The 11,497-nt window shown below is 38.6% G+C and overlaps 3 protein-coding genes and 1 pseudogene across 5 annotated transcripts in view; 2 read left to right on the top strand and 2 right to left on the bottom strand.

The window, feature by feature from the left end:
- The first annotated feature begins 1,945 nt into the window (after positions 1-1,945).
- Positions 1,946-4,082, top strand: chrm5a (cholinergic receptor, muscarinic 5a). The gene has a single exon (XM_020613935.1). The coding sequence runs from the start codon at positions 2,057-2,059 to the stop codon at positions 3,629-3,631; it is 1,575 nt and encodes a 524-aa protein (XP_020469591.1). The 5' UTR covers positions 1,946-2,056; the 3' UTR covers positions 3,632-4,082.
- A 947-nt stretch (positions 4,083-5,029) lies between these two features.
- LOC109967988 (fibrinogen-like protein 1-like protein) lies at positions 5,030-7,111 on the bottom strand. Its single transcript, XM_020613942.1, has 2 exons — positions 6,967-7,111; positions 5,030-5,724 (listed from the first exon to the last, which is right to left on the bottom strand). Exons 1-2 carry the CDS (start codon positions 7,109-7,111, stop codon positions 5,030-5,032), a joined length of 840 nt encoding a protein of 279 aa, XP_020469598.1.
- A 1,651-nt stretch (positions 7,112-8,762) lies between these two features.
- LOC109967987 (KATNB1-like protein 1) lies at positions 8,763-9,488 on the bottom strand (annotated as a pseudogene).
- An 852-nt stretch (positions 9,489-10,340) lies between these two features.
- Positions 10,341-11,497, top strand: part of acp7 (acid phosphatase 7, tartrate resistant (putative)) — a 20,370-nt gene continuing 19,213 nt past the window's right edge. For 2 of the 3 annotated variants that reach the window (XM_020613943.1, XM_020613944.1), the window contains exon 1: positions 10,390-10,420. The gene's annotated coding sequence lies outside the window, so the exon portion shown is untranslated. Of the gene's footprint in view, positions 10,421-11,497 lie in introns of all 3 variants that reach the window. The other variant, XM_020613946.1, reaches the window with a different exon arrangement.

Raw genomic sequence — 11,497 nt, 5'->3', positions numbered from 1 at the left:
CTGCACCAATTAGAGGCCGACGAACAGTGGTAGAAACCAGAATAATAAAGAACTGGATAACATACGCATCCACACAATAACAAGAGTGTGGATGCATACGCATTGATTGAATGGGGCAAGATTTTTAAAATAAAGCAAAATATTTCAAAAGTATGAAGTTTAGAAAACTTCTGAATAGAAGCATGAATGTCCTTGACGAGCTGAACATTTTAATACTTGAAATAGCTGAAAGTATGCAGAAGTAAAAAATTTCCCCATTCATTTGAATGGGGCAAGATTTTCAAAATAAAGCTAAATATTTCAAAAGTATGAAGGTTTAGAAAACTTTTGAACTGAAGCATGAATGTTCTTGAAGAGCTGAACATTCTGATAGCTGAAAGTATGCAGAAGTAAAAAATTTCCCCATTCATTTGAATGGGGCAAAATTTTCAAAATAAAGCAAAAATATTTCTAAACTATGAAGTTTACAAAAGTTCTGAATAGAAGCATGAATGTCCTTGAAGAGCTTAACATTTTTATAGCTGAAATTATGCAGAAGTAGAATTTTCCCATTCCTTTGAATGGAGCAAGATTTTCAAAATAAAGCTAAATATTTCAAGAGTATGAAGTTTAGAAAACATCTGAAGAGAAACACGAATGTCTTTGACGAAGTGAACATTTTGATAGGTGAAGTAGAATTTTCCCATTCATTTGAATGGGGCAAGATTTTCAAAATAAAGCTAAATATTTCAAGAGTATGAAGTTTAGAAAACATCTGAAGAGAAACACGAATGTCTTTGACGAAGTGAACATTTTGATAGGTGAAGTAGAATTTTCCCATTCATTTGAATGGGGCAAGATTTTCAAAATAAAGCTAAATATTTCAAAAGTATGAAGTTTAGAAAAATTTTGAAGAGAAGCATGAATGTCCTTGAAGAGCTATACATTTTCATAGCTGAAATAGCTGAAAGTGTGCTGAAGAATTTTCCGATTTGTTTGAATGGGCAAAATTTTGCTGAAAGACACTAAATAGTTTAAAAAGTATAAAGGTTAGAAACAAGAAAATTAATAGCATAAATGTCCTTAAAAAGCTGAACATGTTAATACCTACGGTTTTCATAGCTGAAAGTATGCTGAAAAAATCAAGTGCCAAAAAACGGACGGAAGAAACCAGAATAATAATAACAATAATAAACACCAGGATAACATAGTATGGATGCTGACTCAGCATCCATACAATAATAAAAACCAGGAAAAAAGATGCTGATTCAGCATCCATACTATGTTATCCTGGTCTTTATTGTATGGATGCTGAATCAGCATCCATACTATGTTATCCTGGTCTTCATTATTATTATTATTATTGTATGGATGATGATTCAGCATCCATACCCTGTGCAATGAATAATGTGTCGAGAGTAATGTAGATATACAACGTATCAGTGTTAGATTTTGTCTAAAAGAACAGCCTAATCAAAGCTGACACATTTCAAGTAATTCTGTATTGTGACATTTGTGATTAGGGAATTGAGTTAGTCCAGAATAAGTGTTATATATGATGCATTTATTCCGGTTCTTACCAACAATCCCAGTATGAACACGCTGGATTTTGAAAGCTGTAAAGCTTTACTGATAAATTCTCATGTTAATAATTTATAAAGTGTACTTATACAGTATTACACTGATGTAACAGCACTGATTTAGAGTAAAGAACAAAACCATGTAATGACTTGGGCCTTTTAAATGTGCCACAGCAGGAATAGCATAAAACATCTACAATATATGGATATGTCATATGACTTTCTAATTGTGTGAAATGCATGAAAACAATCACTTAATAATGTTTTTAGTTAATATAATTCACACACACACACACACACACACACACACACACACACAAAATGCTTCCAGTATCAAGTATATATGATTTAATAAACAGATGGTACAAGCATGGATACAAGCCAAGTGAAAATAGATTCAGAGACAAATGACCTGACGTTTTTTTCTTTCTTCTAGGATATATTTTTGGAAATGACTAATCAAAAACCTCTTGGATGCCAATAAACACAAGAATACAATGGAAGGAGACGGGCTACTGAACGTCACTGCAAATACCAGTACGATGGATATCCACCCCGTCACACACAGCCTCTGGGAGGTGATCACCATTGCAACGGTATCAGCTATAGTCAGCCTCATCACCATTGTGGGGAATATGTTGGTTATGCTCTCTTTTAAAGTCAACAGTCAGCTAAAGACAGTGAATAATTACTACCTGCTGAGTCTGGCAGCTGCAGATCTCATCATAGGTGTTTTCTCCATGAATCTGTATACCTCTTATATCCTGATGGGCTACTGGGCCTTAGGAAACCTTGCCTGTGACCTGTGGTTGGCAGTGGACTATGTAGCCAGTAATGCCTCAGTGATGAATCTGTTGGTGATCAGTTTTGACAGATATTTCTCCATCACCAGGCCACTTACCTATAGGGCCAAACGGACTCCCAAGAGAGCTGGGATTATGATAGGTCTGGCCTGGCTGGTGTCGCTTATTCTGTGGGCTCCACCGATTCTCTGCTGGCAGTATTTTGTTGGGAAAAGGACCGTCTCTGAGAAGCAATGCCAGATCCAGTTTTTCTCTGAGCCTGTAATAACCTTTGGGACAGCAATTGCTGCCTTTTATATTCCTGTGTCAGTCATGACAATCCTATACTGTCGAATCTACAAGGAGACAGAGAAAAGGACCAAAGACCTGGCTGAGCTTCAGGAGATTAACTATCCAGCACACTCTGGGGTCACCCAACCACAGAAGACCATTATCAAATCCTGTTTTAGCTGTAAGCTAAAAACAGCTTCACATGACAGGAACCAAGCCTCCTGGTCATCCTCCAGCAGGAGCAATGCTACCAAATCAGCAGCCACCACAAACAATGAATGGTCCAAAGCTGGTCAGCTGACTACCTTCAACAGCTATGCCTCCTCTGAGGATGAGGACAGGCCTGTGTCTCCAGGAGGCTTCCAGCCGTCATTTGGGAACCAGGCTTGTGAGACCAGCAAGAGTGGAGTAGGCAGCGAAAGCAAGCAGATCAGCAGCTATGATGATGACAGCTTCTTCCAGACACCTCCAAAAAACAATTCTCAGAAGAGCAGCAGGTGTGTCTCCTATAAGTTCAAACCTGTGGCCAAAGACACTCATATGGAGTACCAGAGCAAAAATGGAGACACCAAACTGGCATCATCTGCATTTTCCTCAGCTGAGTCCATGAACGTTCCCTCCTTGACGCCTAGGACCATAGATGTGACACTGAAGAACCAGCTCACGAAGAGGAAGAGGATGGTGCTTATCAAGGAGAGGAAGGCAGCTCAGACTCTCAGTGCTATCTTGCTGGCCTTCATCCTAACATGGACACCTTATAACATCATGGTGCTGATTTCCACATTCTGCTCAGACTGCATACCCCTCTCCCTCTGGCATCTGGGCTACTGGCTTTGTTATGTCAACAGCACTGTCAATCCTATGTGCTACGCCCTTTGCAACAAGACTTTTCAAAAGACCTTCCGCATGCTCTTATTCTGCCAGTGGAAGAAGAAAAGAATTGAGGAGAAACTGTACTGGTATGGGCAAAACCCTGTGGTTAGTTCCAAAGTGACATGAACTTTTTAAAGATGGTGTATGATGATGGCTGTAAATCATACAGTATGTTTGTACTGATAATCTGATAATTTTGGCTTTATGAACTTTAATTAGGTGACATGAAGAGCAAAATACTATGTAAAGGAGATGATACAATTTGTAGTGTTGCTAATTAATCAGTACATTTGTTATAGCGTATGATCATCACAGCTCAAACTATGGAATTGGAGGAGCATTGTCCCCATATAATCAGTGATGGTGTATATAGGTTCTAAAACATATCAGTATTTGCCCCCAAATCGATGCCCTTATGCACAAAATGCCTTTGATTAACACACCGATTATTTAATATTCTATGGCTTTTGTACTCTGCATGTACAGTTTAGTATCTGGAGGCCACAATACAATTGATCCATTGTACAATTTGACACTGTTATTGGTTCAAACATTGCCACGGTTCAGCTGAAGTTGATGCTTTACACCCAAAATAACATAATACACACAAAAACAATTAGTTCTATAGGTATTGTGTTTGTATTGAGGATGACCATTTTAGAATTGCTATCTTATTTTAAAGGGCTAATAAGTGTTGTCCTAATTTCAGTCTGCTTGCTAAGGTCAAGATTGTAACTTGGTGATCAAGCAAAGCCTTTTCACATTGTCAGTTGTCTGCCAAGTAAATGTAGACTCATCACCGTTGTTTTCAGATGACATGTTCAGCATTTTCTGTCCAGCAAAATCTCAGTGGAAATAAATGAACAAATCATCCTAGATTGAACCCTACTGGTCAATGGATCAAATACAGACCAAAAAGCTTTAATCCTTTTTTACTGAAAGTATATGACACACTTGACAGTGTTTAAATAGAGAATGGTATAGAGGATTTATGAGCACACTTTGTTTATTATAATATGTATGTTTCTCTTGATCCTCAGGAGCTTTGTTTTCTCTGAATTGCTGTAGCTAACTTAATGTCATCATATCTTTATTGTATTTCTGGCAAATGTGTAATGTACTGTTCCAAAAAAAGATGCTGCTTGTTCATTATATGTTGATTTCTGTAAGCACTGGATGGAATATGGCATGTCATGAGCTAAATGTCATGAAACACTTTTTTGTAACTGTGATAAATGAGAAGTCTACACTTGCAATTTGGAGTATGAAAGAGGTGCTTTGCTTAACAGTACTTTGGCATGATGTACGATAGAAACAAAATCACATCCAATTGGTACTGAATTTTTTACACTGTTTCAAGTTTGTGTTCATAATGTTATTGCTCTTTTCAGTGTTTTGTGATCATGCTTGTGCATTACTGAATAAAATGTGGTGAATTCAATGTCTAGTATAATAACTACTAAGAGAAAATCACTAATGTCGCTGCTAATAGTATCTTGTATCACAGATGCTTAAATTGTATCATTATAGCTCATCCTTCTTGAAGTCTTCACTGTGAAGCAGTTTAACTGTGTCTGAAGGTCTCACCATCATCCATGCATACTTGCACAGTCGCTCCTTGTTGCAGTCCTTTTGCCAGTAGATGACATTTCTGCGATTTAAATTGGCACCAGCACAGGCGTCATACCACCAGCCTCCTCCTGGTACCCCCTGAAACTCCAGTTTGGCACAGTTCTGGAAGTAGTTGTCATTGTCTCTGTCTTTAGTGGTGAATCTTTGGTTATCGTGGAGGTAGTTCTCCGTGTCCAGAGTTAAAGCATCTACAGCAGTGCCCTGAAACAACCCCAGCCTCAGCCTGTATGCTGATGGTTCGCCCTCCACTAGAAAGGGGTCGTACTCTCCCGTCTTGGTGATGGCGTCTTGGTCCACTAATTTTACTCCCAGTTTATAGCGCCCAGGGCCACGGGTGAGCTGATGCAGGTATTCATTCCCAATCCAGTGATCCCCGGTGACAACCCCAAAGCCATGCTTGTACTCAGCCCAGGTACGATCAAAATTCACACTGCTGTTGACGGTAATATGTTGCACCACAGTCCATCCTCCGTTCTGCATGTCACAGTAGACCACAATAGGGGATTCATCAGGTTGGATCAGGTACACCCCGTCTCTGGCCCGACCCGAAGAGGTCATCAACATTTCATAGCAGTCTCTGGGCAGCACTGTTGGACAACATATCAGTCAAAAGTGTGAGCTTGTGAAGGATAGTTACACTCACTTCTCAGCCTGCCTCTATAAACAACAAAGATGCTGAAGAGAGTTAGTGAGTAAAACAAGAGTGCAGTAGGGGAGGTGGTTCTTAGATCAGATTAGTATCCATTTGAATTTTAAAGTGATGCTGACTTTACTGTGGCATCACTTCAGCCACCCTGCCATCACTGACTGGGACGAGCCAGACTGGTGGGTGTAGAGAAAACTTCAACTAATACATTTCATTGTAGACATGATATAACTATCAACTAAACAAACACATATCAACAAATACAATGGTAAATAGTTCCACTGAAATTCAATAGTAGATTAGTGAAGAACAATACTATGTTGTTTAAATATGAACCTATAATCAGGAGACGGTTAGCTTAGCACAAGGACAGGAAGCAGTGGAAAACAGCCTGATTCTGTCCAAAGTTAATCAAATCCATCATTGTCCCTAACCAACACATGAAATCTTGTTTATTTAATCTGTAGGCAATAGTGAAAAAATGACAAACTGTAGTTTGTCAGAGTGTTACTTGACCAAGTACAATAAATTTCATCCTATCCTTGCATCTACCTATCATGTTGGATGAAATGTTAACATGTTAACTAGTGCACCTTAGAGGTGTTGGCAGGCAGATTGTGTTACATTTAGACAAAGCCTAACCGTTTCCCTCTGTTTCCAGTGATTATGCTAAGATAAACTACTGTAACCAATCAATCTGTTCCTTCAGAACTACTCTGTGTACAATTTGAAGCTGTCCACCTTTGGTGCCTCTAGTGGTAGTGTAAAAACAGTGGTAAACAGCAACACGCATGTCAGGAATGTGTTATTACATCCACGTCAACACTGTTTCTCAATTTCTTCCAGATAATCTGGTGAAACCGTGATCAACTGCCAAACTTTTACAACTGTTTGTCTATCAAACCATCTTACACAAATCACCTCACGGACATAGCACTTATCATTAATGAGTCACTAAATCTGGGTCTACAGCTTGAAATTGGACCCACATCCACAAAATTTTCACAGATAATAGGTGATAAAGGTAATTCAGCATTTAAAAGTAATCACAGGGGTGTTTCACACAAAGCACACACTGTACTGGCCTCTTTCATTGTTAGGAAAGTTACATGCAAAGTACAGCATTGAGATAGCAAAAAAAAAAAGTCAAACTGAAAATGAAAGTCTACACAAGCAAATATACCTCTCATTCCATGGTTAAGGATAAAGTTATGCTCATCTGGAAGAAGAAGATTCAGGTTCTCAGCTTGGAGATGTTCCATGTTAACACCACCCACACTGTGCAGCAGTAGGGCCACTGCTGGCAGCCAGCTTCTCACACACGCCATCCTTTACTTTACTGCTGTCAAACCAACAGTGGCCACTTAATGACACAGTACTTTTTAATAGAATTCAGTGAACTTAATGAGGAACACACAACAAAACTTTACCAAAGAAAAAAACTGAAGTGTCTTGAACAGCAGTGTGCTTACCTTCAGCGATGACCCCTGTATGTTCTTTGCGCCTGAGCCTTCCCCCACGCTCCTACAATAGCTAAATAAAAAGCACAAGAATTCAAACACGTCTGTCCACTGCTGAGTTCAGATTCTGAGTTCACACAGCCTCTCCTGCCCAGTCGCAGCTGGACTTCAGCCTCAAAGCTAAATGTCACATCACAATGGCAGACACCAACCCTCCACTTATCTGTGTGAAATGAAATAAACCAACATGTAAGAAGAGAGATATGAGCCATGTATACCCATGTCTCTGCCTTACTTAAATCACTGAGAGACTGAATGAGGCTGAAGTCCAAATGAGACTGAACCATAGCAATTACACTGAAATCTGCTGCTGGTGAGCTGCTGTACTAAAACAACACACACTACTGAGTTAAAGTACAGTATCTACAGTTCAACAAAGGGCATGCATTTTGAGTTTTAATTAATTAACAGAAACAGTCAGTAGTGTCACTTTCAACAAAAGAAGGTACTGTCAATACAGAAAAATATTATAATACCAATCATAAGCTTTAAAATAAAAACTTTATTCAGGCACTGGTGTAATTAAATTAAATACAAATTCAGCATGTCAATGAAACTGAATTTCTACTGTACATTAATTCTTACAGTTGAAATACCTCCAGAGTTCTGTCACTGGATAACAATAAAATTCACAGCAAAAGTATTTTAACTGTTGAAGCTGCTCTCCAAATTGATTACGTCAGTCTCTACAGATGAGTACAGTCCACCAGACAAAGCAGCTACTCTCTAAGGCTTCTACTAAATTTTCAGGAGCCTGTTAGCAAGAAAAGGTCAGTTATGTGGTTCTTCACTGCTGTCATGTAAAATGAGACAGAAAACAATGACCTGAGGAAGGAAAAGATGATATGTTTAGCACAGCATAAGAACATTCAAAGTAAACAATTATAGTAGCAATCCTGTATTCAAACATACAGTACTGACCATTGCCATGTCTCCTGCAGCAAATTCAGTAAAGGTTCTCAATGCCTTAAGTCCAATAACTCCTGATTAAAGACTTCAAAATGTATGCAACAAATTTAAATAAAAACTTAATTGCAAAGGTTTGATCTACACATTGTGCCAAATATTGTAAACAGAGGAAAGTATTAATATATGTCTTGTATCAAGTTATGCTGTATGTGTTGAATATCTTTTTCAAATATTTTAAATATATATCATAAAACAACACTTACTTATCCAGTACAGGTTTAGCTGATCCGTCATAGCCACTTGCTCTTAGCTCCTCCCCACAGTTTTTCAAAACTGAATTTATCCACTTTAAACCAACTACAAGCATGTAAGCATAAAAGAAGACAATCTTAATTTATTTGTATTTTGGTAGTTATCCAGTTACTGTAATACTGTCTGTTCTTCTTTGTGCATTATGTTTTATTCTGTAATGATTCTGTTAAACTGCAGTCACAGCGCTGTTTCTTCCAGCAGGGATACTCACTCTTCATATAGATTGGTGAGGACTTCCTTAACTAAAGAGAGGAGGTCAACACAACAGTCAGTGGTAATCCTGGGAGAGCTCTCATCTATGCTGCAGGGAAAATTAAAGTCACATTTACTCCACTTGTAGTCAGTGGAACTCACATTTTTGTAAAATGCAAGTCACTTACCTTTTGCTTATCACAGGAAGAAAATCAACAAACACACCAGTGTCTTGGATTCTGCATTAAGACAGCACTGAAACAACATTTTAAAATTCTAGTGAACAATATAGTGCGTCACATTTTTTATGACCAATTACAAACTAAAGTACCTCAGAAAGTACAGTATGTCATCAGTTATCCAATGTTTCTCTGCCACAATGTTCAAGCCACTTTAAGTTTCAGATTTCTTCTAAAGATTACATGGGTTATTGTGCTCTTGTGATCTTTTGTGAGCTAAAAAACATTGTTCTGTTAGTATGTTAGGTTCTGTTAGGAACAGAAGCAATCTGAGCTATGATGATATTTCTGACCTCAGTGAGTGTACAGCAGTCAGTCTGCTTGGAACTAGTTCTACCAGTCTCATGGTTATTATTTTCATTTAGTGGGAACTCCCTGGGGTCCATGTCAAATATATCCTTTTGCATATCTTGCATGCAGTTAATCTTGTTCTTCTTGTTTGCACGATCATAGCTCTTCCCAGATATGAGCAGCTTTTTTCGAGCCACTGTCAGATGATTGGTCTTCCTCTTACAAAACACTGCCTGCTTCATTCTACCTGGGTGACTTCCTGAATACCTGGGTAGAGTGAAATGTTCCACGGCAACCGTGGTGCGGTGGGTAGAGCAGTCATCTCCCAACCACAAGGTTGGAGGTTTGAGTCTCGGTGCTGGCAGTCCACGTGTCGAAGTGTCCTTGGGCAAGACACTGAACTTAAAGCCATTGGTTGAGTTGGTGCCGCAGATGGCTGCCATCGGTTCTGTGTCAGAAACAAATTCCTTGTGTGTGTAACATACTTGGCCATATAATTCATTCTTCTTCTTCAAAAGAAGGAAAAGGTGGAAATCAAAACATATAATGTATTTATTCAAATGTAACCACAAAAACATCCATGCATGACTTATCTCTATATATTGAATTCATCATTTTTATCATAATCGACTTGCATATAAGAATAAATAGCACACTTACATGCAGAAAAAAAGATACACTTAGTAGTACACTTTACCCAGCTCATTTGTTTTGTGTTTTTTCCATGCTATACCTCACTCTTTACTTGAGCTATATTATGCTGAGGGGCAAGTTCAAGATTTTCATATTCTCTGCCCTCACTGTTGGAGTCCATCAGACCTAAAGATAGAAAGGGAAATTACTGATTTTTATACATAATTATATACAGAGTTATCTTTGTGGTCAGATCAATACAATAAGTTACCCACAATATGGTTTATGTCTCTATAACTCTTATCCACAGCATTCTTCTAGGATAATGTCTTTAGGTGAAAAAACACCATTAAACCAGTATAGCAAGGGAACAGACTTTATAGGGACTACAATCAATAAAAGAATAAAGTTTTCGTTGACCAGCGTTGAGCTGGGCTACACAGGTGAAAACACAATTTCCCAAAATCCAAGAGGGCATTGTTTGTCTTCTGCACAATGACGTATGAGGAAACGGTCCTGCACGAAACAGCTGATTTGTGTTGTGAGTGTTTTATGTTACTATTCAAACATTTAGTTGACTTATCAGGGTGGGACATTGTTTGTGCTTTTGGTAAACTCTATTCAATGCCTTACTGTAAGTGTAATTCATAGACAAAATAATCAGCTTTTTATTGTGCGTAACGTTATAACGTACTATAGCGTGGCTGTTAATAAAAAGTAATCGAGCCAGCTAGCTAACAGCTAATACCGCAGCTAATTATCGCGGTTTAAGGTTACAACCAATGGTCTAAGAAGTAAGTTAATAACAGCAACTACACTAATACGGCACTGCGTTACAACACTGAACGTGAAATAATTAGCTGGCCTAAATGGTGTATCTGTCGTAGTCACCGCGTTTTCCTTTCCTCAACAGAGACAGTAGCCTATTTGATTTCCTTTGATTCCTTTAGACGGCTGCCAACTAGCTAACAGCCACTTTCAATAATACCGCCTAGTTGAAGAGAATAAAGCATCCTATTCATAATGCAGTTGATGCAGTGTGCACCCTCTAGCGACAACTGAAATACCTATGGAAAAGATTTTCTACTCCAAACAACACCTTAAAGCTGTGGTCTAGACTATTGGTTTTACTGCTCCCAGTCAGATGATCTAACAAACATTCTGTACTAGAGACGCCATCACCATAACTGATGACATCAGTGCTTTGACTCAAACCCCAAATCAGAACAAGTTGGGATGGGGTATGTAAAATCAAAATTAAAACTGAAAATAGTGATGTGTAAATCATCTGAGCCCTGTATTACATTGAAAACAATACAGCAGCACATTATTCTATGTGGTGCAGGACTTTTTTGGTTCTTCTTACCATTGCTAACTCTAAGAGACGAGACAGTCCAAGTAACTTCAAAACAGTGCTGATTTATTCAAAGGATCACAGGTAAAATTAACATTACACGCTCAGGTATCTTGCACCTCCAAACTGCTCGCAGGCAGATGTAAGATGAAAGACCCTGAACCCACCAGGCCTATACATTATATCCCCTCGGTTGGGCTAGCCCCATACTACACAGAAACGTCAACCGAGACGTCTCTGTTACCAGCTTTGCAGCTGGTCATA

Source organism: Monopterus albus, unplaced genomic scaffold, assembly GCF_001952655.1.
Source record: "Monopterus albus unplaced genomic scaffold, M_albus_1.0 scaffold140.1, whole genome shotgun sequence".
Classification (NCBI taxonomy): Eukaryota; Metazoa; Chordata; class Actinopteri; order Synbranchiformes; family Synbranchidae; genus Monopterus; species Monopterus albus.
This window is presented reverse-complemented; position numbering and strand designations above follow the sequence as displayed.